The sequence below is a fragment of the Calonectris borealis genome, chromosome W (genome assembly GCF_964195595.1).
Source record: "Calonectris borealis chromosome W, bCalBor7.hap1.2, whole genome shotgun sequence".
NCBI lineage: Eukaryota > Metazoa > Chordata > Aves > Procellariiformes > Procellariidae > Calonectris > Calonectris borealis.
Genome location: NC_134351.1, coordinates 40,615,027 through 40,642,993, shown reverse-complemented (window position 1 = coordinate 40,642,993; position 27,967 = coordinate 40,615,027). Strand labels below are relative to the sequence as shown.

Sequence of the window (27,967 nt, the reverse complement as noted above, 5' to 3'; positions counted from 1 at the left end):
GAAACCAGTGTTCTCTGATAAGACTTTACATGCAAGCTATAGAAATACTGAGCCCTTTTAAATTTTAAGCTGTCTACAGACTATTTGCAATCAAATCAAAAATAACAATAAAGTGAACATGAAGGAATAGCCGTAAAGGACTTATTTTCCACACAGGATATTTTTCAAATCTAAGGTGAGGCCACAGATGTCTTATGGCTCTAAGGGGGAAAAATCCTTGATCTAAAAATAGCCTCTTGTATAAATCTGGTGGAACCCATGAAAAGGATTCCCTTCTTTGAAGATGATTCATTACTGAACTCTTTGAACTGTATGGATGGTCCCTAAGCCTCAAACGCCAGAGGGCAAAAAAAGCTCTCTGTGTATATCAGCTGTTTCAGTTAATGGATATCTGCAAACAGACAACAAAGGAACCTTGTAAGTTGATAGGGTAGGAAAGAAACAAACAAATTTAAGCTCAAAGTCTAAAACTGTTTGTTTGAACTATTTTTAAGAGAGTTTCTCACCACCTGCTAGGTTTTTTTCCTCAACTCTGTAAGCATGTGTTGGGACAAAATGGTAGATATTAGGACAAAACCCAGTAACGCACTGAAATACAAGACTTCATTCCACATACATTAGTGGGGACCCAAATCCCCAAAAGCAGCAATATAGATCTAATACACTGCAGGATCTTACTAAAGACTATACAATATCCTCACACTTTCTGGTTGAGTCTAACACTGATCAGTCCCACTAGTTTTTATTTTATTGCTGATGTTATGATATTTCACTTTCTTAAGCATCTGGCTTCATACCTGAATATTTCAGTTAAATAATTAAACTTGCTGCCTGAAAGAAAAAGTCTGATATCTATAACACCAGAATGTACAGAACCTAACTTAAAATGATGAAATTTTAAGTATAATATTTTTAAGATTGGCACAACTCTTGTCTTGAGCTTGCATCTTTAGTAATATCTATCAAATGCATGGTTTTCAATCACATTAGAAAATAAGATCTTTTTGGAATGTGAACAATTCTACTAATGGTGCAAGAAACAAACAAGTTCTGTTGCTCATTCCAAGCTCACCTGAAGGACCAGAGTAGTAAAATGTAGCTCTGTCACACTGAAATGAGCAAAAATGCCAGAATGCACCAAAGAAACTGTTGCACCAAAGAAAGTGACAAAATTTATACAAAGTCACTTTTGAAAGAAGAAACTGCCATTAAGATTAAATTCATTCCCATGCACCAGATCCACAGAGTCAATACACTGTGTAAGTCCTCTCCTGCAATATAGGAGTGCATGCTGTCATTTCACAAAGTTGTACCAGAAGTATCTCCATATTACAACAATTGTGATTTTTACACCCTGCTTTGTGGTTTTGGGGTTTGTGTGGTTTGTTTTTCTTTTTTTTTTTTTTGCTTTTTCAACACTCTCTTTGGGGCAACAAGACCCTCCCAGCAAGCTCCCTTTCCTGTCTTATAGTAAAAGCACCCATATAGCTATAAACATTTTTTCCCCAACTATCATGACACTTGTCCTGGTTCCGGCTGGGACAGAGTTAACTTCCTTCCCAGTAGCAGGGGGGAGGTGCAGTGTTTTGGGTTTGGTATGAGAGGAACGTTGATGGCCCATTGATGCTTCGGTTGTTGCTAGGTGGTGCTTGCACCGGGGACTTTTTGGCCTCCCACACTCTGCCAGGTGCAGGGGAAGCTGGGGGTGGGGGGGAGCATAGTCAGGGCGGTTGACCCAGCTGGCCAATGGGGTATTCTATATCATGTGACATCATGCTCAGTATAAAAAACAGGGGTGGGGCAGGGGGGCTCGCCCCCCGTTCATGACACACGGTCAGTGAGTGGTGAGCAGTTGCATTGTGCATCGCCTGCTTTGTATATTCTGTTATTGTTGTTGTTCTCAATGTTATTATTACTGTTCTACTTCGTTTTATTTCAATTATTAAACTGTTCTTATCTCAACCCGGGAGTTTTCCTACTTGTGCCCTCCCGATTCTCTCCTCCATCCTACCAGAGTTGGGGGGTGAGCGAGCAGATGCGTGGTGTTTAGTTGCTGGCTGGGGTTAAACCACGACAGTCCTACAACAAACCAGCATGGTTTGTCTGGAGCAGTACTCCAGACAAGGAAAAAAAAAAAAAAAAAAAAAAAACAGAAAACATGAAGCTAAGAAATGTTTTCCTTTCAAGAGTGTACAGCTTGCACGGGCAAACTGACTGGTTAATAGCCTTCAACTTGTCTGGATAAATATTAGATACTTCTCTCTTGCTCTCAAATATAAAATTGTATAGATTTAGGAGGAGTCCTCTGCTGTTGTGATAGGGGAAAAAATAAAACCACAGAAAAGCACAGACTATTAGGTGACTTTAGGCAGCAGTGGATACATTACTACAACTTTGTAACACAGAACACCATTGTCGTGGTTTAACCCCAGCCAGCAACTAAACACCATGCAGCCGCTCGATCACCCCCCCCGGTGGGATGGGGGAGAGAATCGGGAGGGCACAAGTAGGAAAGCTCCCGGGTTGAGATAAAAACAGTTTAATAATGGAAATAAAACTAAGTAGAACAGTAATAATAACAATGAGAACAACAACAACAACAGAATATACAAAGCAGGCGATGCACAATGCAACTGCTCACCACCCGCCCACCGACGCCCCGTGTGTCCCGAACCACGGGAGCCCTCCCTTCCCGGACCATGCCTCCTAATTATATACTGAGCATGACATCACATGGTATGGAATACCCCATTGGCCAGCTGGGTCAACCACCCCGGCTATGCTCCCTCCCACCCCCAGCTTCCCCTGCACCTGGCAGAGCATGGGAGGCCAAAAAGTCCCCAGTGCAAGCACCACCCAGCAACAACCAAAACATCAATGGGCCATCAACGCTCCTCTCACACCAAACCCAAAACACAGCACACACACACACACCCCCCAGCTACTGTGAAGAAAGTTAACTCTGTCCCAGCCAGAACCAGGACAACCATCTATGCATTCCCTGTTGCAGTGAAACAGATGTATAATTGAATTGTTTTAGAAGCTCATTAAGACTACCACAAATAAACTGCAGAAGTAGCGTTTTCAAGACGATTGTTATAATCCACAAAATTTCTTAGCACCGAGTTGCAAGCTATTTTTTTTTGCTGTGTAGCTATAAGATCTGGACAGAAATCACTAGATTCAGACATCACATCTCCTCAAGACTTCCAAGTGTCATCAGCATTCTGTGCCACCAAGGCAAATATTTTTTCCCAAAACACCTCTCTACCCATGTGCTTCTTCAGCCCCACTCCCTTTGGCTTAAGCGTCTGTCCTGGCCTCCTCCAGCCCATAAGAGATGCTTTTCCCACAACCACCCCAACCTAGGCTAGATTGATTACTTCCTTTTCATTTGAACAATGATGTCCCACTCTGCTTAGCTGTCGTGGTTTAATCTGGCAGGCAGCCAAATACCACGCAGCCGCTCACTCACTCCCCCCACCCCTCAGTGGGACGGGGAGAGAATCGGAAGGGTAAGAGTGAGAAAAACTCGTGGGTTGAGATAAAGACAGTTTAACAGAACAGAAAAGGGAAAATAATGATAATAATAATGATAGAATATACAAAATGAGTGATGCACAATGCAATTGCTCACCACCCGCGCTGACCGATAACCAAGTAGCGATCGGCACTTCCTGGATCACGCCTACCGTTCATATACTGAGCATGACGTCACATGGTATGGAATACCCCATTGGCCAGCTGGGCTGGCTGTCCTGATTATGTTCCCTCCCATCTCGTGTACCTAGCTCAGTCAGTAGGCATGGGAGCTGTCCTTGGACTAGGAGGGCACTTAGCAACAACTGAAAACATCAGTGTGTTATCAACATTCTCCTCATACTAAATCCAAAACACAGCACTAGGAAGAAATTTAACCCTATCCCTGCCGAAACTAGGACATTAGCCCATCTCAAATCTTCACTTCGTCTATCTTTTCTCTAACCATCCACTGCATCCTCATAGTACTCTAATTGACCTTTTAATGTCTGCAAAAAACCCCAGAACACGGATAGCCAAAGATTTCCCAGGTTTCCACCAGCGCACTGCAGCCACTGGCCGGAGCTCCATGAGCAAGTGCTGTCCAGCAGCTGCAGCCAGCCCCACCGCCACTGCACCACATCCACGAGAACTTAAGAAATCAAAACTTTTGAGATGTCTTGTCTTGCCATCCTGGCCTCCTTCACTGTGCTCTCTGAGGTAAAGGGAAGCAGCCTGAAACGAGGGCGTGGCAAGGTGTTCAACATGGCAGTTACTCACCTCTTCCATGAGTCACAACACGGCCTGGCACATAAACACAGCCCTAACCATTTAACGTACGTGAATGGTTTTGTTCTGAAATGGAACATGTCAGCTTTTCCTGAAAGCCTGTGTTATTTTCCAATATAATTAAAGATCTGTTTAGGAAACAGTTTTCTTTGCGACAGGAGGAAGTAGTGGTTCATCAGGACAGGGCTCTTTGGAAATGGATGGATTTCAGGGAAGCTGTCTCAGAGCCTAGAGAAAGAGAAACCTGTGATAGCCAACAGTACAGGAGGCAGAGGACTCATATGGGAGAACCTCTGCAGACTCTTTCAAGACAGAGAATTGAACCTGGGCATCTCATCTCCAGAAAGCACCCTAGCCACCACGTTACCACCTACCCTGGGGAAAGTCTCCATCTCAGAGTTTCAAAAGAAATTTGCTTCACTTTGGAAATGAACACACACAAAAGTTAAAGCCTCATTTTTCCCCTCCTTTTCTAAAAGGGATTTCTTAGTTTTATGGTTAGCACAATGGCTTGATAAGTTGCATTTTATAAATGGACACAATGATTATTAAACGTAACTGCAGGAGAACGATGATCACCGACAACATTCAAGTTCACAGTGCCTTCAGACAGCCTTCCAAATCAGCGACAGGGGAAGGAGAAAGCCTCTTTTGCTGTCCCTGTAGCAAAAAATGTAGCTGACCTAAGAACAAAAGGAAAATGGATTGCCGGAAGCAGCTCCAAAGCTAACTTCAGAGACCTCATGCCCAATTCCACATTCAATTAAGTTGATTTTTTTATAGCACTAAACCATATGCTGCTGGTAAGTATACCACTATTTTGATTAAAACATGCATAAAATGAGAAAGGAATCAGACCCTGCCCCTTCAAATATAAACAAATAAATTGTAATTAACTCTAACAGGTTACAGCTCTGCATGCAAACTGGCTGTGAGCACAGTTTGTCCTAGGCTTATAAATAGCTGTTTAATAGCTTGTTTTCCAATAGCTACAATGCTTCAAAACTCCATTCTGCCTATTTCATCTCATTCCCTCACCTCACAGTGGACATTACTGACTCTACTAATGCAGAGTCTCTCAGCTAACTGCCATTTCTTTGGATTTCTTATTTAAATGCAATTTAATGGTACCTGTACACACACTCACACTTGGCTGCATTCTCTGTGAATTCATAGGAACCAGGGAAGAAACAGTGGCTCTGCGGCATTCTAGATTTTGGAATAGCTCTGCTTGGGATTTTATGTACTGGAGTCCAGGTGGCCTGTATCTCTGCAACTCCCACTCCACTCTTCCATGCTATGAAACCAACTGATATTGGTCCAATTTTCCCATCCTTTTAGGAAGAATGCTGCCTCTTCAGATGTGGTATGAATCCAGGGCAAGAGGTCAACAAATTGTATATCTACATCAAAATTAGTTCTGTATTTTCAGAGTGAGTAACCCAAGTTATTAACAGCTTAATATTGAGACTGATTCTAAAGTAGCACCATTTAGCTGAGGGGCTTCTCAGAATAAATCTAAGCTCTACCCTTTCTATATTCAAGACATGAAATATTTGGCACTGGATGGCCAAATCAGTGGGTAGAGATATACAGGGATTTTTTGAACAATTCTCCAGAGTAACTCTATTCACAGAATCAGAGGTAATCTAAAGGAACAGAATGTCTCTAATACATTTTGTTCTTTCATAGCTGATAATTGTCCTGGTTTCGGCTGGGATAGGGTTAAATTTCTTCCTAGTGCTGTGTTTTGGATTTAGTATGAGGAGAATGTTGATAACACACTGATGTTTTCAGTTGTTGCTAAGTGCCCTCCTAGTCCAAGGACAGCTCCCATGCCTACTGACTGAGCTAGGTACACAAGATGGGAGGGAACATAATCAGGACAGACAGCCCAGCTGGCTAATGGGGTATTCCATACCATGTGACGTCATGCTCAGTATATGAACGGTAGGCGTGATCCAGGAAGTAGCGATCGCTACTTGGTTATCGGTCAGCGCGGGTGGTGAGCAATTGCATTGTGCATCACTCATTTTGTATATTCTATCATTATTTATTATCATTATTTTCCCTTTTCTGTTCTGTTAAACTGTCTTTATCTCAACCCACGAGTTTTTCTCACTCTTACCCTTCCGATTCTCTCCCCGTCCCACTGGGGGGGTGGGGGGAGTGAGTGAGCGGCTGCGTGGTATTTGGCTGCCTGCCAGGTTAAACCACAACATAATACAGGTGAGAAATAAGTTTACAAATAATTGGATGCTGAAGGCTGGGGTAGTGGTTGACACAAATGGTTGACCTGCAAGGGAAAAATACATCTCATGAGTAAAAGGACCAACTGCTCCTCTCAAGTGAAGAAAGTTACCTGAACTAGACACTACCTCCAGAAGGCTGTGCAGCATGCTATCTCACTCAAAATTAATAACATATCTCCAGACAGCACTTGACAGCACTTCTTCCTCACCCAAAAGGAAAGGTGACTCAGGACTCAAAAGCACCAGAGTGTTTTAGGGGAGTAGTGGGAGCTCCTATAGAATGAGCTCGTTGTACTTTATGGCCTGTGAGAATTGCCCCAAAGAAGATGCTCTCAGAGAAGTGAGGGGACAGTCAGCTGTTGCTGCCCTGCAAGACAGGTGACTTACTGAGCTAGAAATGCAACTACTAAACTGGACCAGAGGGAGACAGTACTACACAAGAGATCATCAGGTGGCACTCATTACTGTAAACTCATGCCCTCAACCACAAAATAATGCATTTTAAGCACACATGCTGCATTCCACAATGCTCCATACATTTATTTTTACATCTGTAAAGGTGACTATTGATTTTCTGAAGCCGTAATCCTGCTACCATTGACTTATTTTGAAGTCCAGAAAATACCAGGTTTGGTTACCATGACAACACTCCCCAAAAAGAGTTAAACTCTGCTACACCACAAAACACTTCACATGCTATTTCCTAGCAACCACACAGGTACATAGAGCCTTCACTGAAGGCAATTTTAGAAAAAAGTTACATGTACATTAAAGATAATTCTACAAATTCCACATACACCATGCATCTTTCACTTTGGGCTACGTTTGAAAGATTCAAGTCTGTCTCAGTTACAGGCTTTTTCAAAAAAAAAAAAAAGTGACCAACAGGTAGACAGGAAATACAAGCAGAGAATGATCTACATGGAAAATAAAATATCCTGAGATCTGGCAGCAGTGCAGGTGGTGCAAGAGGAAAATTTAACCAAAAGCACGGTTGCTTTTTCATTTCTGGTTCCCCTTCGTATCACTACTTACACTTTCACCAAATCTTATTCTCTTGGACTTGAATTTTCAAGCAACACCACCTTTAAGGGAGTACACAAATAATCCAAAATGAGAATACAGTAGTCACTCAAACAGCATGTCTGCCTTGTACTATGAAGATATTCATAAAAAAAAACCCAACTCCACTTCTTTTTTGCATATAGGACTAAGGCTTATGAATGTCCCCAGCTCTGGTTGCATTAATCAGACAGGCTTACCCATGAGCACACAGCATTTCAGAAATCACTAGGATCTAGTAAAAATACTCCTTTTAACTTCTACGGGCTTTAGATATCATCACACAAAATTCAAGACTACTTCACAGAACATTACAAAGTTATTGAAAATACACACTTACATTACTCCTTTAGGAATGCCTGCACTGTACAATACAGCCTGGTGCAACTACCTGATCTAGGAACCCATGGAAGTAGAAGAGGTACAGCAACCTGTCTGAAATAATAAACTCCCTGAGAAGTTGAAGTAGCCCCACCAGGAACAGGAAACATTTTTGTGAGTCAGGTGCTTAAGTGCTCATTACAGCAAATAGGGCAAGCTATGTGAAAGATGCCCAAGGTGAGGAGGGAGCACTCAAGCCAGCTGAAAGGAAATGCCTACAAAAGATGTCTGGTATCCTTGCCTCTCTCTTAGACTACCCACAGAGCAGGTGTGATGTTTAGTTTCACAACCTAAAACTGCTCAATTACTCTGCTGTCTAACCCATTACTTAAAATATGATAGATGGCTAGATTATTCCTCTCCTGAAGGAGAGGAAGGGGAAACAATGTGCCCATTTTCTGTATGACACCCTAGTGATCATTAAGCATTCTCAGCTGCAGGAATTCAAATCCATCTCTTGCATCCCAAGAACATGTGCTATTCCCCAGGGTATATGGGACAACATCTCAGCTTGCATTATGTCTTTCAGCATGCAGTTTTATTTGAAATCCCTCTGCTCTGCATTCAGCATGATCATGGAGTTTTAGAAATTGTCAAAAGATCCATATCAAACTCCTCAGAAGGTAAAACCTCAGAGTCTCATTTTGCACATAGTAAATGGTACAAAGTAGAAAACAGATGCTAATAACACCCAGTTTAGCTAAAACAGTTTGGTATTTTGGGCACTGAAAGCAAATGTTCCAAAATAACTTTTTACTGGAGGTCTTAGAGGGGTGCAGGGGTCCTGAGATGGCTGTTGACTCTGAATACCTAAATGGTTGAGCCACATTGTTCTCTTACAAGTTTCCAAAGCTTCTCTTTTCCTATACAAACTAAGGAGAAAAAAAAAAAGATGTATTTTCTATTTAATGATAGAAATGCCTGTCACCCAGAACAGTTTTGGAAGTCCAGAATATTTTATGACTCAATACCAAGTAAGTTTAATCTACCAGGCGGCTCTGTTTCGAAGGAAATGGTTTTCTCCATTCTGTAACACTTCAATCCACACATTTCTCCTGTCTAGCATTGCTTAAGAGCACAACTACAGCGCTTCTTGAAGTTTACCTGAACCATTTGAAGGAGGAATGGAAAGGTCAGATACAGAGCAGCAAATCTTTGCAAAAGTCCTTTTAGTGTACTGTCGTGGTTTAACCCCAGCCAGCAAATAAACCCCACGCAGCTGCTCACTCACCCCCCACCCTCCGGTGGGATGGGGGAGAGAATCGGAAGGGCACAAGTAGGAAAACTCCTGGGTTGAGATAAAAACAGTTTAATAATTGAAATAAAACAAAGTAGAACAGTAATAATAACAATGATAACAATAACAGAATATACAAAGCAGGCGATGCACAATGCAACTGCTCACCGACTGCCAACCGCGTGTCACGAACGGGGGGGCGAGCCCCCCACACCCCTGTTTTTTATACTGAGCATGATGTCACGATATAGAATACCCCATTGGCCAGCTGGGTCGACCACCCCGGCTGTGCTCCCCCCAACCCTAGAGCTTCCCCTGCACGTGGCAGGGCATGGGAGGCCGAAAAGAGAAACCAAAAGTCTTCCCCCCCCACCCTCACCCCGTGCAAGCACCACCCAGCAACAACCAAAGCATCAATGGGCCATCAACGCTCCTCTCATACCAAACCCAAAACACAGCACACCCCCAAGCTACTGGGAAGAAAGTTAACTCTGTCCCAGCCGGAACCAGGACAGTACTCATTAGAAGTCTGGGATTAGTCCAAGAAAAGTATTTCTCCATTAGCGACCTTCTTTACGGTAAGAGTTATTTAGGCCAGCACCTCTCAGAGAACAGCTAGTCTAAATTGAAAAGGCTCTGCACTGTAACAGTTCAATGTACTAACACTTTTCGGCCTGCCACAAATTTTTTTTCTGCCAGCTTTGCAGCCCCAGAGTATATTCAAGAGGACTCTGACATCTTAGATGTCATATTGATGCAGTAGGTACAGTCTGTTACAGTACCTCTTATTCCATACTGCTCGCTTCTGTAATTCTAAACAATGAAGACTTGTTGCTTAGAAGTTAGGTAACTAGCAGGTATTGTGTTTGCAGGTGTGTAGTATTGTTAGACCCTAGTAATGATTAACCTTGAAATTAAGAACCATAAATGAACGTGGTCCAGACATGGCTCGGAGACAAACCTCAACCTTATAAGGAAAGAAAGGGACAGGTTCATGAAGAGTTCACTACCCTGCCGACCACCAGAGACCCTCAAGGAGACCCTAAAGGCTTTAGTGCGCATGTGTTTAAGATGATGTAATATTATAATTAGTTCTTGGAAATGTAATGAATATGTAAAAGAGAAATTTAAAATATGTATGAGAAGCATGGATATAAACAGAAAGGTGACTAGACCAGGTGTGCTTGATTTGTGGCAAGTCCACCGAGCACCCAGGCCTGAATAAAACAATATCTCTCCTGAGCGTGTGGAATTGGTTACTTGCACGCCGGGCACGAATCCGCTTTTCGGACAACAGTTTTTGGCGACCCAGGTGGGACTGCTGTGAAGCCTTGCCCGGATCGACTTGCCAGCTCTCGGTGGGGAAACCCTGCTCTCTGGACTCCAGCGCGCACCGAATTTTTGATCAGGGACTCCGTGAGTATTCTCCCCAACCAGAGCAGGTGAGCGACTCAACGGTGCAACGCTAAGGTAAATGAGATATTGTTCTGGGGTATAAAATTGTGCATGCATTTGGTAAGGAATTGTGGCCACAGGTAAAGAGGTATATTCATATGCGTTTGACAGTGACGACTGGAGTATATGAAGTTGTAGGCGCCAGGGGTAAACCGGTATATTCATATGCGTTTGACAGTGACGACTGGAGTATATGAAGTTGTGGTTAAGAACGTTCTTTTTAAGTAAAGGTATGGGAGCTCAACCCTCAAAAGTAACACCTTGTTCCCCCTTAGGATGCATCATTAAACATTGGGGAAAATTTGGGGGTGATGCTTTGAGAAAGGATAAATTAATTGAATATTGTACTAGATGGTGGCCAATGTATAAATTGGAAGATGAGGAAAAATGGACAGAACTGGGAACCTTGCAATATAATACTATTTTACAATTAATGTTATTTTGTAGAAGACAAGGAAAATGGGATGAGGTACCTTATGTATATTTGTTTTTTTCTTTGAGAAATGATCATGAAATTCGGAAAAAATGTAAGCTTTTAGATTCAGATTCTAATGTGATGATGATGATGATGGAAAATAAGGAACCAAAAGTGCATTGTTGTTCTGCTTGTAGCATAGGAAAATGATGTTTAAAACTAGGAGAAGAAGAGGAGGATACACAAATGTTAGTACCACCAAATAAAAATGAAACTTCTGAAACCGAAGCAAGAGGAAGCAATACTTTTAGTCCGATAGCTGGCAGGACTAGAACCCAGCAAGGGTCTGTATTGTTAGCACCCCTTCGCCAGGCAGTGGGCCCAAGAGGGGAGCCAGTATTTGTGAAAGTACCATTTACAACTTCTGATTTAATGAATTGGAAGGATTTAGCAGGATCATATAGAAAGAATCCTGAAAAGGTGTATAGATCCTTTCGAACAATTATTGAAAATCATAATCCAGATTGGCAAGATATTCAAATTCTTTTGAATAATTTGTTTACTCCTGAAGAACAGAGGGTAGTATTAGAAAAAGCAAATATAAAAAAATGAGAGAATAAATGCAAGAAAAGGTCCTGCTCATTTTATGCCAACTCAAGACCCAAATTGGAATCCTAATAGTAATGATGGGAAATTGATGATTAAACAGTATCAACAATTAATTTTGTATGGAGTAAAGAATGGAATATCCCGCCCAAAGAATTTGGCGAAATTGACTCAAATAATTCAGGGAAAAAGAGAGGACCCATCCACCTTTTATGAATGATTATGTGAGGCAGCTAGGAAATGGACAGACTTAGATCCTGAGAGTGATGAGAATAGAGCAATATTTACTACTTTGTTTGTAGGGCAAGCTGCTCCAGATATTCAAAAGAAATTGCAGAAAGTGGATGGGATTACAGGAATGACTATATCACAGTTAATTGAAATTGCTTATAAGGTGTATAACAATAGGGAAGAGGAGGAAAAGAAAAATCAAGAAAAAGAAAAAATAAAAGACAGGAAACAAAAAAGCTGCTATTCTAGCAGCTGCTTTTGTAAATGCCCAAGGATCAGCTGGAGGAAAAGGTAGAAGATATTTGAGAGGTAGAGGTAGAGGATATTTGAGAGGAAAAGGTAGAGGAGGTAGAGATATGTTTAAACAATATACCCCATTAGGATTTAATCAATGTGCTGTATGTAAGAAACAAGGACACTGGAAGAGTGAGTGTCCAGAGAACAAAGAAGCAGTCGTGACTCAGTCACAGCAGATACCACCTGAAGCTGATTTACTTATGATGGGAGGAGATTCTGAATGATGGGGACCGGGGGTAGAAAATGATATTTTCCCAGCTGAGCCCCTGGTTCCAGTAAAGCTGGGAGATGAAGTAGTCGATTTTTTAGTAGATACTGGAGCAAAATATTCTGTTATAAATACATGTAAAGGACCAATGAGTAAATTTAATGTATCTATTGTTGGGGTCACGGGAAAGAAGGAGATAAGGCCTTTTTTGAAACCTTTAAAATGTAAAATTGGAGGAAAAACATTGATGCATGAATTTTTATATATACAGGAATGCACCATGCCTCTCTTAGGACGGGATTTATTGAATAAATTGGGAGCACAAATCAACTTTAAAAAAGGAAGAATCCAAGTTCATTTTCCTGAAGCTAATGCCTGGCAAGCCCAAGTTTATTTATTACAGACAAACACAGATGAATCTGAAGAAATTCCAGAAGAGATTAAAAATGCAGTTTACCCTTTTGTTTGGGCAACAGAGAAACCAGGAAGAGCGAAAAATGTGGAACCAGTAAAAGTTGAATTGAAAACAGGAGTTCGACCGGTAAGAAAGAAACAATATCCTATTAGTATAGAAGCCAGAAAAGGTTTGGAACCAATAATAAATAATTTTCTTAAATATGGACTTTTAAGAGAATGTCAATCTGATTATAATACTCCTATCCTTCCAGTGAAAAAGCCACATAACCAAGGATATAGGCTGGTTCAAGATCTAAGAGCAATAAACCAGTTAGTGGTGGACATTCATCCAGTAGTCCCTAATCCATATACGCTGCTAACAACTATCAATGAATCAAATGCATATTTCTCTGTTATAGATTTGAAAGATGCTTTCCTTTGTATACCTCTGGAAGAAAACAGCCAAAAGATTTTTGCTTTTGAATGGGAAGATCCGTCGACTGGGAGGAGGACTCAGCTCTGCTGGACCTTGCTGCCACAAGGGTTTAAAAATAGCCCAACCATCTTTAGAGCAGCTCTGAATAAGGAACTGGAACAGTGGTCCGGTAAGGAAGATCAAATCACCCTCCTTCAGTATGTTGATGACATCCTATTGGGAGCAGATACTACTGAGATCTGCAAAGAAAAGACTGTTAGCCTCCTAAACTTTTTGGGAATGGCCGGGTATAGGGTGTCAGAGAAGAAAGCACAAATTGCAAAACAAACTGTAATTTATTTGGGGTTTGAGATTTCCCAAGGACAGCGAAGATTGGGAAATGGTAGAAAAGAAGCCATTTGCAGGATGGCACCCCCACAATCCAAAAGAGAGTTGAGAGGATTTCTAGGAATGGCTGGATGGTGTCGCCTTTGGATTCCAAATTATGGTTTGATGGCAAAACCATTGTATGAGGCAACCAAACGCCCTGAAGAAAATCCTGCCTCTTTAATGCCAAGTGAAAAAGAGAGTGATCTTAACCATAATTGTTTACAAGTCATTGAACAGGTATATGCCAGCAGGCCAGATTTGAAAGATGTCCCTTTCCAAACTCCGGATGAAGAATTATTTACTGATGCAAGCAGCTTTGTTGTAAAAAGAGAAAGGAGGGCTGGCTATGCCGTGGTAACTTTAACTGAAGATTGAGAAATAAAAGCATTACCTCCAAATACATCTGCCCAGACGGCAAAAATTATAACCCTGACAAAAGCCTTAAATTTGGCTAAAGGTAAAAGAGTCAACATCTATACAGATTCTAAATATGCTTTTGGAGTTGTGCATGCTCATGGAGCAATATGGAAGGAACGAAGACTTTTGTCTGCCAGTGGTACCCTTATAAAATATGAAACAAAGATTTTAAATTTGTTAGAAACAGTACAGAAACCTAAAGAAGTTGCAGTGATTCATTCTAAGGCTCATCAAAAAGGGACTCAAAAGTAATACAAGGAAATCAGAAAGCAGATGAGGCTGCTAAATGTGTAGCATTAAATACTATGATTTATGTTTTAATTCCATCAAAAGAAATTCAGGTGGAATCCCTAAGTTATAGTGAGAAAGAAAATAAATTAGCTATGCTATTACATTGTAAGAACAATGATCAAGGATGGTGGATAACTTCACATGGACAATGTATAGTAACCCCTGAAATTATGAAGAAATTAATGGTCAAAACCCATGCTGAAACACATATGGGAGCAGAGACAATGGTGGAATCAGTAAAACGATATGCGACAGGAACTAAAATGTTATTGATTGCTAAAAGTGTGAGTAATAAATGTGAGATTTGTCTTAGGAACAATCCGAAAATACAAATCCGACCCCCTCCTGGAGAGGTAAAGAAAAGCATAACTCCCGGTGAATATTGGCAAAGAGATTTTTCAGAGTTACCGCGATGTAACCAATACCGATATCTATTGGTATTGGTAGATACCTTCTCTGGATGGCCGGAAGCTTTCCCGTGTCGAACCAACAAGGCAAAAGAGGTTGTGAAACATTTGTTGAAAGAAATAATTTCAAGGTTTGGAGTCCCTTTAGGAATGTCCTCTGACAGAGGCCCACATTTTGCAGCGGAGGTTATTAAAAATGTGAAGAACCAAATATTAAAGAAACAAATTCCTAAAATATATCCAGAAGCTCAGTGGAAATAGATTGAAGCTTTACCATTTGCCTTGTTAAGAATTAGGGTGACCCCGAGAGTTAGAGAAAAAGTAAGTTTATTTGAAATTTTGTATGGTAAACCTTATGATCCTTAATCTAACAGGAAGATCTAAACAAATGCATGTAATAGGAGAAAAATGTTACACCAGAATAAAAAAAAAATATATATCCTAAACTGTGGACATCTATACCTAAGGGACCATTGAAATTAACTTTAAGGCGTACTTGATGAGTTATCAGAGATGTTGTTAAATTATTTGTGATATTTAAAATATTTATTGTTAGGGGGAAAAAAAAAAACAAATTAATTAAAAAATTGTAGTTTTAGGAATAGAAAATATAAAGCCTGTTGATATTAATTATGACGATCAGTAAAGCTGAATCCTAATTTCTATTGCCAAAATAAGATAGAAATTCCAAATTTAAATTGGCTTAGACAATTGTTCTTATTTGCAATACTGATCGTCATCTTAGTTATAATTATTTGTTGTATGATTTAATGTATGTCTTTTTGTAGGCCAAATGCTTATAAGTAAATGATGTGAGACTCATGATGCTCAACATCATAAGTCTCAAAGGGGGGAATTGATGTAGTAGGTACAGTATCTACTATTCCATACTGCTTGCTTCTGTAATTCTACTGTTCGCTTCTGTAATTCTAAACAATGAAGACTTGTTGCTTAGAAGTTAGGTAAGTAGCAGGTGTTGTGTTTGCAGGTGTGTAGAATTGTAACTATTCTAAATTGTGTATCCTGGAAGCATCGTTAGACTCTAGTGAAGAGTAACCTTGGAAACTATAAACAAACGTGGTCCAAGCATGGCTCAAGGACAAATTGCGACCCTATAAGGTAAAGAGGAAATAAGTTCATGAAGAGTTCACTACCCTAACGACCACCAGAGACCACCCGAGACCCTCAAGGAGACCCTAAAGGCTTTAGTGCGCATGTGTTTAAGATGATGTAATATTATAATTAGTTCTCGGAAATGTAATGAATATGTAAAAGAGAAATTTAAAATATGTATGAGAAGCATGGATATAAACAGAAAGGTGACTAGACCAGGTGTGCTTGATTTGTGGCAAGTCCACCGAGCACCCAGGCCTGAATAAAACAATATCTCTCCTGAGCGTGTGGAATTGGTTACTTGCACGCCGGGCACGAATCCGCTTTTCGGACAAAAGTATTGGAAAAAAACTAATATGGAAAATGAAAGAAAAAAAAATAGGAAACAGAAAGCTGCTATTCTTGCGGCTGCTTTTGTGAATGCCCAAGGATCTGCTGGAGGTAGTGGCAGAGGATATTTGAGAGGTAAAAGCAAAGGGTACTGAAGGGGCAGAGGTAGAGGATGTGGAAATATATTTAAACAGTCTACTCCCTCAGGGATCAATCAATGTGCTGTATGTAAGAAGCAAGGACACTGGAAAAATGAGTGTCCAGAGAATAAGAAAGTCGCTGTGATTCGGCCACAGCAAATTCCACCTGAAGCTGATCTACTTATGATGGGAGAGGATTCTGAATGATGGGGACCAGGAGCAGAAAATTATATTCTCCCAGCTGAGCCCCTGGTTCCAGTAAAGCTGGGAAATAAAGTAGTTGATTTTTTAGTGGACACTGGAGCAAAATATTCTGTTATAAATACATGTAAAGGACCAATGAGTAAATTTAATGTATCTATTGTTGGGGTCACGGGAAAGAAAGAGGTAAGGCCTTTTTTGAAACCTTTAAAATGTAAAATTGGAGGAAAAACATTGATGCATGAATTTTTATATATACGGGAATGTACCATGCCTCTCTTAGGACGTTGTGGAGAAGAATTAAGAGGTGGCCTAATGAGCACCAGCTGATTCAAGAGCCAAAACAGGTGAAGGGAATTGTGAGCAGACATGTGATCGTTGCCAGAAGGAAGATATAAGGGAGATGAATGAGGTGAGAGACAACGGAGAGAGTAATTGTGGGTTTGCTCTGTTATGATAAAGGCTGTGCATGTATCTATCACATGCCACAATTGGTGCCTGAACAGGGACGGAAAGAAGAAAATCTGAAGAAAGAAGGTCTTGAAGAAAGGAAATAGAAATATCTGGTGGCGAGCCCTGCTGAACTGCAAAAGCTGTTCAAAAGAAACAGGAAAATAAGCCGTTGAAAGGAAATGGGATAGAAGCTGTTGAAAAGAAACAGGAAAAAAGCTGTTAAAAGGAAATGGGATAGAAGCTGTTGAAAAGAAACAGGAAAAAAGCTGTTAAAAGGTAATGGGATAGAAGCTGTTGAAAGGAAACAGGATAGTGATGTTGTATAATTGTCTCTGCAGGACAGAGGTGAGCAGCTGTGGGGAAGTTATATGAACTTTATACATTAGTTATGGGCCAGTCGGCATCTCAGTCACAGAAGCTTCAACTTGCTGAGAACACTGTCCTTGGTTTCTTTCTGAAGGAACCATAGGGTATTATGATTTAGCCCTATGGCAAAAGGTGGGAAAAGAACTGCAGACGAAGAAAACTTTACAATTAGAAGTTCCAGAAGAATTATTGTGACCTAGCAAATTGTGTATACAGCTCTGCAGAAGCTGTGTCCTGCAGAGCAGGTGTTGCAAAATGTGACTGATTCAGCAATATTGGAGGGAGAATCGGAAGATAAGAAAGATTTGTTTGAACTTGCATCAACAGCAGATGAAATCTTACAGTGACAGAGACTAAAGACACTTTTTCGGTCTTCCATTGTGAAACCAGCACCATTTGTGTCCCACCCCCCCCCCCACCCCGAAAATCTGCTGTGGGGATTTGCAGCCCCCCCCCATCAGCCTTTAGGTACAGTAAAAAAAAAAGAATAACTACACCATTTCTTTTGTTCTAAAAAGCTAAAAGAGCCCTGCATACAGGAAACCGTTTCTCCCCCTCAGTTGCGATGAGATGTGTCTGTATTTTTTGTGTTCTGTTTCAGTGATGTAGAGTGATCCTAAATCTAACACTTGATCTTCCTTGATATTGTTGTTATTTTTTGGTTAAAGAGTCTGATGTTCTAGAGGAAAGCGAACTGTGTGATGGAGAACAGGAAAGGTCTCTGTATTAGAAGTGTTGAGTTTGTATAAAATGTATAAAAGAAAATAGGTTTAGTAAGTTGAGATTAATATTTGTAAGTTTGTATAAAAGAAAATAGGTTTAGTAAGTTAAACATTGTATTAGAAGTGTTAAGTTTGTATGCTGTTTTGTTAGTAGAATTGATTTTTTTGTGTTGTAGCGCAAATAATTTCTGTAGACTAACATTATATGATAAAAGAAGATAGGTTTAGTAAGTTAAGATTAATATTTGTCTGGCTAAGTGGTAAGATTGTGTTAAGTAAGTTAAGATTAATATTTGTCTGGCTAAGTGGTAAGATTGTGTTAAGTAAGTTAAGATTAATATTTGTAAGTTTGTATAAAAAGATAGGTTTAGTAAGTTAAGATAATATTTGTAAGTTTGTATAAAAGAAGATAGATTTAGTAAGTTAAGATTAATATTTGTCTGGCTAAAAAAGGAAATAGGTCTTTGTATTAGAAGTGTTAAGTAAGTTAAGATTAATATTTGTAAATTTACATTGTTGATGATTCCATTTAATTTTCTGAATGCTCAAACTTTGTGGGTTTTTTTGTGTCAAGTATTCTGGCCAACTCTGATAATTAAAAAAACCTCCAAATCTTTCAAATCTGCTTTGGCATCTGGGGGGATGGATAAATCAGATGTGAGTTAAACTTCATGAAGAATAATCTGAAATAAAACAGGAAAATGCAAAAAATAAGTAAAAAAAAAAAGGGAATGTAATGCTTCTCCAGGCAATGCCTGTAATTTATTGACCTGGCAGAGTGCCAGAGTATGCTCATTATGCCTTGTTTTGTCAGTGGTGCAGTATTCTGTATGGTTTTCTGAGTATTGTGAACTTGTTCTTGTGAATGTAATGGACAATTTGGACAATTTGCAACTACCCCATGGGCAAGATGAAATGTTAGGTGAAGGGAATTGGGTGTCACCTGCTGCATGAGCTGCCTTGCCTTGTGAAGTGCTTACACAGGTGGTTGACTTGGTTGTTCTGAAGCTGCTGAGTTGTTGCTTTTTTCAGCTTGCAATTGAGAATGCTACAAAATCATAAACAAAAAAGGGGGAGATGTGGAGAAGAAATAAGAGGTGGCCTAATGAGCACCAGCTGATTCAAGAGCCAAAACAGGTGAAGGGAATTGTGAGCAGACATGTGATCGCTGCTGGGAGGAAGATATAAGGGAGATGAATTGGGTGAGAGAGTGAGAGGCAATAGAGAGAGGTGGTAGGGTTGCCCTGTTATGATAAAGGCTGTGCATGTATCTATCAGATGCCACAGATGGGATTTATTGAATAAATTGGGAGCACAAATTAACTTTAAAAAAGGAAGAATCCAAGTTCATTTTCCTGAAGCTAATGCCTGGCAAGCCCAAGTTTATTTATTACAGACAAACACAGATGAATCTGAAGAAATCAGTTTACCCTTTTGTTTGGGCAACAGAAAAACCAGGAAGAGTGAAAAATGTGGAACTGGTAAAAGTTGAATTGAAAACAGGAGTTCGACCGGTAAGAAAGAAACAATATCCTATTAGTATAGAAGCCAGAAAAGGTTTGGAACCAATAATAAATAATTTTCTTAAATATGGACTTTTAAGAGAATGTCAATCTGATTATAATACTCCTATCCTTCCAGTGAAAAAGCCACATAACCAAGGATATAGGTTGGCTCAAGATCTAAGAGCAATAAACCAGTTAGTGGTGGACATTCATCCAGTAGTCCCTAATCCATATACGCTGCTAACAACTATCAATGAATCAAATGCATATTTCTCTGTTATAGATTTGAAAGATGCTTTCCTTTGTATAACTCTGGAAGAAAACAGCCAAAAGATTTTTGCTTTTGAATGGGAAGATCCGTTGCCTGGGAGGAGGACTCAGCTCTGCTGGACCTTGCTGCCACAAGGGTTTAAAGATGGCCCAACCATCTTTAGAGCAGCCCTGAATAAGGAACTGGAACAGTGGTCCGATAAGGAAGATCAAATCACCCTCCTTCAATATGTTGATGACATCCTATTGGGAGCAGATACTACTGAGATCTGCAAAGAAAAGACTGTTAGCCTCCTAAACTTTTTGGGAATGGCCGGGTATAGGGTGTCAGAGAAGAAAGCACAAATTGCAAAACAAACTGTAATTTATTTGGGGTTTGAGATTTCCCAAGGACGGCGAAGATTGGGAAATGATAGAAAAGAGGCCATTTGCAAGATGGCACCCCCTCAATCTACAATATCAAGCTCTGTTAGTGGAACAGGATGACATCATTTTGAAAGCAAGTGCAATTTTAAATCCTGCTGCTTTAATGCCAAGTGAAAAAGAGAGTGATCTTAACCATGATTGTTTACAAGTCATTGAACAGGTATATGCCAGCAGGCCAGACCTGAGAGATGTCCCTCTCCAGACTCTGGATGAAGAATTATTTACTGATGGAAGCAGCTTTGTTGTGAAAAGAGAAAGGAGGGCTGGCTATGCTGTGGTAATTTTAACTGAAGATCGAGAAGTAAAAGCATTACCTCCAAATACATCCTCCCAGAAGATAATAGCTTTGACAAGAGCTTCAGATCTGGCTAAAGGTAAAAGAGTTAATATTTATACAGACTCTAAATATGCTTTTGGAGTTGTTCATGCCCATGGAGCAATATGGAAAGAGCGAGGACTTTTGTCTGCCAGTGGCTCACCTATAAAGTATGGAGCAGAGATTTTAAATTTATTGGAAGCAGTACAAAAAAAACCCAAAGAAGTTGCTGTGATTCATTGTAAAGCGCATCAAAGAGGAAACTCAAAAGTAATACAAAGAAATTGAAAGGCAGATGAAGCTGCCAAGTGTGTAGCGCTAAGTATCACAATCTATGTTTTGATTCCCTCAAAAGTAATTCATCTAGAATCCCCAAATTATAACGAAAAAGAGAATAAGTTGGCTGAACTACTACAATGCAAAAAGAATGATCAAGGATGGTGAATAACTTCACATGGACAATGTATAGTAACTCCTGAAATCATGAAGAAATTGATGGTCAAAACCCATGCTGAGACACATATGGGAGCAGAAGCAATGGTTGAGTCGGTAAAACGATATGCAATAGGGGCTAAAATGTTATTGATTGCTAAGAGTGTGAGTAATAAATGTGAAATTTGTCTTAGGAATAATCCGAAAATACAAATCCGCCCCCCTCCTGGAGAGGTAAGGAAAGGCATAACTCCTGGTGAGTATTGGCAAATAGATTTTTTCAGAGTTACCAAGGTGCAACCAATACCGATATTTATTGGTATTTAGCTTTCCTGTGTCGAACCAACAAGGCAAAAGAGGTAACAAAACACTTATTAAAAGAAATTATTCCAAGATTTGGAGTCCCTTTAGGGATGTCCACATTTGACATTTGTCCTGATAGAGGCCCACATTTTGTAGCGGAGGTTATTAAGAATGTGTGTAAGACACCAAGAAGATTGCAATTTAGTAGACAAATAGGGAGAATGAACCAAACATTAAAGAGACAAATTTCTAAAATATGTTAGGAAGCTCAGTTGAAATGGATTGAAGCTTTACCACTTGCCTTGTTAAGAATTAGGGTGACCCCGAGAGCTAGAGAAAAAATAAGTCCATTTGAAATTCTGTATGGTAAACCTTATAATGTCAATCTAACAGGGAGGTTTGAACAAATGCACGTAATAGGAGAAAAAGTGTTAACTGAATATCTCTTGTCTTTCAGTAAGATGATGAGTTCTTTACACTAATATGTTCTTTTGAGGACACTTTTACCCCTTGAATTTCTGGTACGTTCATTCAGTCCAGGAGACCAAGTCTACCTGCGAATGTGGAAGGACGACCCCTTTGGAGAAAAGTGGAAAGGACCCTTCCAAGTGTTACTGACAACAAACACTGCTGTAAAATTAGAAGAAATAGACTCTTGGATTCATTACACCAGAATAAAGAAAATACCTCCTAGACCGTGGACATCTACAACTAAGGAACCATTGAAATTAACTTCAAGACATACTTGATGAGTCACCGGAGATGTTGCTGAATTATTTGTGATATTTAAAATATTTATTGTTAGAAGGGAAACCAAATTAATTAGGAATTGTGGGTTTAGGAGTAGAAAATGTGGAGCCTGTTAATATTAGTTATGGTGATCAGTAAAGCTGAATCCCAATTTCTATTGCCAAAATGGGATAGAAATCAAAATATCTGGGATCTTTTAGCCTGAGAAGTCAGACAGTTGTTCTTATTTGCAATACTGGTCATCATCTTAGCTATAATTACTTGTTGTATGATTCAGTGTATGTCTTTTTGTAGACCAAATGCTTATAAGTGAATGGTGTGAGAGTTGTGATGCTCAACATCATAAGTCTCAAAGGGGGGAATTGATGCAGTAGGTACAGTCTGTTACAGTACCTCTTATTCCATACTGCTCGCTTCTGTAATTCTAAACAATGAAGACTTGTTGCTTAGAAGTTAGGTAACTAGCAGGTATTGTGTTTGCAGGTGTGTAGTATTGTTAGACCCTAGTAATGATTAACCTTGAAATTAAGAACCATAAATGAACGTGGTCCAGACATGGCTCGGAGACAAACCTCAACCTTATAAGGAAAGAAAGGAACAGGTTCATGAAGAGTTCACTACCCTGCCGACCACCAGAGACCCTCAAGGAGACCCTAAAGGCTTTAGTGCGCATGTGTTTAGGATGATGTAATATTATAATTAGTTCTTGGAAATGTAATGAATATGTAAAAGAGAAATTTAAAATATGTATGAGAAGCATGGATATAAACAGAAAGGTGACTAGACCAGGTGTGCTTGATTTGTGGCAAGTCCACCGAGCACCCAGGCCTGAATAAAACAATATCTCTCCTGAGCATGTGGAATTGGTTACTTGCAGGCTGGGCATGAATCTGCTTTTTGGACAACAATATCAAGTTGCAAAATGGACCTCCATCACACTAAGTCAGAGTCAGGAGATTTATTTTCCAAGTTTACCCTACATCTAGTATGTTCCACACTTTGCAGAACATACTAGTAGCCAGTTAAACAGTAGCACTTCTTGTTTTGTTTGAACTGTACAAGAAGTACAGTGACTTTTCTTGGACATGATACTGCTTTGAATCATATTTTAAATCAAGGCAATGCTTAGGGTTGCATTTCTCCAGGGCCTGTGGACCTGATGCAACTTTCTCAGTACCTGGATTTCTCAATGCTCTCCATACTGTCAAAAACTGTTTCTAGTGTGACTGACTTTCAGGAGAGCTTCGTAAACAGATTCTTCTGTTCCACAAAGAACATGACATAAGAACCCCCCAACCATTACATCTGGTGGTGTTCTTGTAATTTAAAGAAAAAGAAGGTAAAGTAATCAAAAGAAGGCTGCGGAGTTGGTTTTGGGGTTTTTTGGTTTGTTTTTTTCTTCACTAGGCTACATGTTAGCAATAAGAGCCTTTAAAACTTGTTTGTTCTTGTCTTAAACTTTAGCCAAACTTAAAGTATTAAGATGTTAAAGAAAATCACATGTATGCACACACTTTTGCTTAAGATTTATATTTGGCCATAATTAAAAGATGTATTTGTAAATATAAATAAGGTAAACTTTTATCTTTTCAAATCCCCAAGGAAGTGTTCAACAAGCTTTTTACTTATTGCTAAACAGCTGTACTGTTGCACTTCAGAACCAGCAATAGTTGAGCAATGGGTCAAGCAGCCATTATACACTCAGTATCATCTCATGCTCAGTGTTATGCTTCAATGATGTAAGTCAAATGCCTTGTATCTTTATATAAAGCCAATGTAGGGTTTAAGATATTAATACTGTTTGCTGCCATGATACTGTTCATTTTTATTAAGGAGGGAACGTGGGCAAGGAATGTCCGTTTTCTACTTGAGTGTTTCTGCCCTAGTACCTTAGTAACATAGCATATGACTGGGCATCAGAAACCGTGTGTCCTATTTCAAATTATGGCGCAGACTTATCTTGTAATACTTAACAAATCCACTTAACATCTTTTTCAATTAGCTTGTAGATATTTGTTACCAAGCTTTTGAGATCCACAAAGAAATGTATACACACTAGAACTACTAAATGGTTACTCATAACCAGTATGAGTAGGATGTGACCAACCATCTGAACAATTCAGAACTTTTTATTAAAGAAAACAAAACAAATTATCTTCGTAACACTGATCTCACCCCAATGAGCATAGATTAGATAGACTTAAAAGGTAAGGTTTAGGCAAGACATATTTTAAGCAACATGGGATCTTTTTTGTTTTTTTATTTGAATTGCATTGGGTTGAAATCATTACAAGTTGATTTCTTTTAATGCCAGTTAAATATTATGATATGGAGGAGTTTTAAAACATTTTATAAAGATAGGGTCAAATGCAAATAATGCAATACTTGACTGTGTAAACAACTAAAGAACAGTTTAGAACAGAAAATGAAAACAAATGAAGCAGCATGGTTTAAGTGGGTTGAATAGTTACACAACTGGAATATTATATTAATTTATAATAGTGCTAACAGCCACTTGACCTGTGTATTTGTTTCCCCCGCTAAATACAGTTAGATGAGATTTCAACGCAGCTAATATGTGCAACCAAGCACTATAGATGTTAAAGCCATGAGGTATTACTAGACACTTTTTCTGTACCAAAATAACTATTATTTTTCTTCACCTTTTAACTCCTATGGAAATAAATATTGTTATGTACTATTGGAAAACTATAGTTCCATACTTTTCCATTTCTTATAGCCCATCAGATATCAAGTACTATTTTGCCTTTATGATAGTTCTGTAATATTCAAACCTCGCTTTGGTCACACAAATAGTTAAGTATGATATGACCCTGTAGGAAATCGTGGCAAGAGTAGCAGCAAGAATGGAGGCTCTAAGTCTGTTTAAAAATGATATAAAATATTTTACAGATCTTAAATCTTATAAGAATGGAAACATTTCTACTATATCATTGAAGCAGTTGTTAAATAAATAAAAGCATCCTTTCCCTTAGGTGCTTGGGACTCTAAAATTGTTAAAAGAATTGAAACTATCCAAAATGATATCACAGTGCCAATTATGAAGTTCAAAAGCATCTGAAATACATTCACTTTTAATAACCAGAAATGTTGACAAATATTTGTTTATAAGAGCACATGATGTAATAACAAATAATAAACAATTCGTAAGAACAGAAAAGGGCATTACCACTTTAAAAAAAAAAAAAAAATCTTTTTTTCAAATCTCGACTTTCTCAATTTAAAGAATTGTGCAAAAATTTGTTTTGCTCTCCTCTACATTAAAAAAAAAATCATTTTTTGTCTTAAGTATTCCACTCTGAAATGTAAAAAAATTTCCAAAAATCCAAGAAATGTAACGAATTTTTTTACTCCAGTCCTGCTCAGACTTTGTCCTTATCGCTGATTACACAGGTTCTGCTTCTGAATGAGTAAAACAGTCCATGTAACCACAGACAATTCTGCAAGTTTCTCAGCATTTGAACAAACAAACTGACTACGGGTTGTGGTGGTGGTTTTTTTCACCTCTGTGATCTCTCTCACTTATGTTTTCCTCAGATGATTTCTGGATTTTTTAAATTATAGTAGTTGTTTATATTTTGTTTACAGTAATCTTTTAATTTCTTAATTATATTCTAACAAAATACCAGGATCTATTTAAGCCCATGGAATTACTTTGTGACATGATATCCCGCTTTATTAGTACAACAGAAAAGTAACCTAAGGTGCAGCTGGGATCATGACACCATTTGTTTTGATAGCAAGCTTTGGAATAGGGCAACACAGCAAAATGTAGTTCTTGGAAAACTTTCAGGGAAATTGATGAAAAATCTACTGTGATGTTATAAAAAAAAAAAAAAATCAGAACAACCATCTCTTTTAACTGCTAAACTTAAGTGAAGATGTTGATGTGCGGGTTGCTGCAGCACCTGCCCCAGCCACGGACGGGAGGACACAAGCCTTCCAGATTTGGAGTGAGAAGACCCTACAGACACAGCCCCTGTCCGCCCCTCCCTGGAGTAACCACTAGCTCTACAAAAGCAAAGTGTATTTCCCTATGTGTGCAAATCCAAACGGTTCGGTTCTCAGCTGAACATTCACACCTAGCAGCAACAGTTCATTTTAACCAGATACGGGGAGAAGAAAAAGGGATGAAGAAAACCCAACAGTAAGTACAGGCTTTTTGCCGTTGAGAATTAAGCTGGGGGAAATTTTATTCCTGCATATTAACACCTCTCCCACACACCCACTCCCTGCCATCAACCACAAAGCTCGAAACAATCCATTTCCCCCTAGCTGTAACTCCATGAGCTATCTCAGTACAGGGGCACACCGATGCCACCCCGAGGGCTGAGAACGTGGGGCGGAGGGAGCCCGAGAGGCCCGGCGGCCGGTGCTCGCCCCCGGGGGGGATCCAGGCGAGCCATCCCCCGACGCGGCCCCCCCCCCGCAGCAGTGCCAGCCCGGCCCGGCCCGGCCCGGCCGCCGCAGCTGCGGTGAGTCAGTGGGCACCAGGGCAAACCGCTCCTCGCAGCTGCATCCCGTGTGCCAAAGCATCTCCCTCACCAGTTGAGGCAGGGGATGCTGTGGCTCCGTCCTCCCTCTGCCGCGGCCGGCGGGGAAGGGGGAGAGGCTTGGCCCCCTTCCCCCCCTAACGCCACCGGGGACCCCTTCTGGAGCGGCCGCGGTTTACCTTGACGCTGGCGTTGCTGGTCTGGGTCTCCGCCTCGATGCCGTAGCAGCGGGGCGCCCTGGCCTGGGCGGAGGCGCCGGACTCCCTGCGCTCCTTGCGGCGGCGGCCGCTAGCTCTGTTAGGCGAGGACGGAGGGGATGGAGTCGGCCGCGTCTGTCTTGATGAAGAGGCCGTGCAGGGTGGCAGTACCCTGCGAGATGGAGGTGGTCTGGTGAGGAGAATTGGACTCATCCGAGTCCCGGCAGTAAATCACGCCGCTCTGCGAGACGTGGATGCTGGGGGCGCAGCCCATCCCTTTCCTTCCCCACGCCGCCCCGCTGCACTGCTAGCCGCCTGGCCCAGCCCGCTCCGCTCACACCTGCCGCCCGCCCGGGCTGCGAGGCCACCGCCCCTGCGCCGCGCACCCCGCGGCGGCACCAGCACCACCACCCCACGCCACCGCGCCGGCGGCACTGCCCCGGCCGCTCCCGCCCATGCGGCGCCTCCCCGGCACCCCCGCCTCCCCGCGCTGCCTCCAGGGCCCCCAGACCTGTTAAGCGTCTTATGAAGCGCCGCGTCTGTGCAGCCACCGGGTCCTTCTGCCGGGGAAGAGAGGCATCATCGGTGGTACAGCCTCCTCCCGACCCTGGTGGAGGGCCTGGTTTCAAGCCTTTGGTACGTACAACATGCCGCCCCCCCCCCCCAATTATGTCAAATACTTTTTTCTTTTCTAAAGCTGTTAAAAATACTTATTTTGAAAGTCAAAACGTGCCTACTTTTCTTAGCCATGGGTGAGCAATTTTCAATTGTTTGGGGGAGGAGCTTGGAGACACACAGCACCCGCTGCAAGTTTAGAAAAAAGGCCAGGACTGTTCAACAATTTTTAATGCTGGTTTTCAATTAGGCCAATATTCAAAAACACAAGCTGCTATTTTAGCCTATATGTCTGATAGCTGCCAATCCCTGTTTCCAGTCCCTGAGGAGATAATCAAGCAAAATGTTTAATCCTGCAGAGATTTACACACCTTCTTAGCTTTCTACAGTGAATAGTTTCATTGACCTCAGTGAAACTACCTATGAGGTATAAAGCTAAACATGTGGTTTTTAAGTCTTTGCAAGATTTTAGTTTAAATCCCTCTGTTTTCAATGGCACGTTATAAATCTTTCAAGAATTGGTAGTCATCCAAGTGGTATGCTCCC

The 27,967-nt window shown here is 40.5% G+C and overlaps 1 protein-coding gene across 1 annotated transcript in view; it reads right to left on the bottom strand.

Moving 5' to 3' along the window:
• Window positions 1–27,080, bottom strand: part of LOC142074982 (high affinity cAMP-specific and IBMX-insensitive 3',5'-cyclic phosphodiesterase 8B-like) — a 198,296-nt gene extending 171,216 nt beyond the window's left edge. The window contains 2 exon segments of the mRNA XM_075135982.1: window positions 26,789–26,885; window positions 26,887–27,080. Coding sequence (XP_074992083.1) covers window positions 26,789–26,885; window positions 26,887–27,080 — 291 coding nt within the window.
• Between the last annotated feature and the right edge of the window lie 887 nt (window positions 27,081–27,967).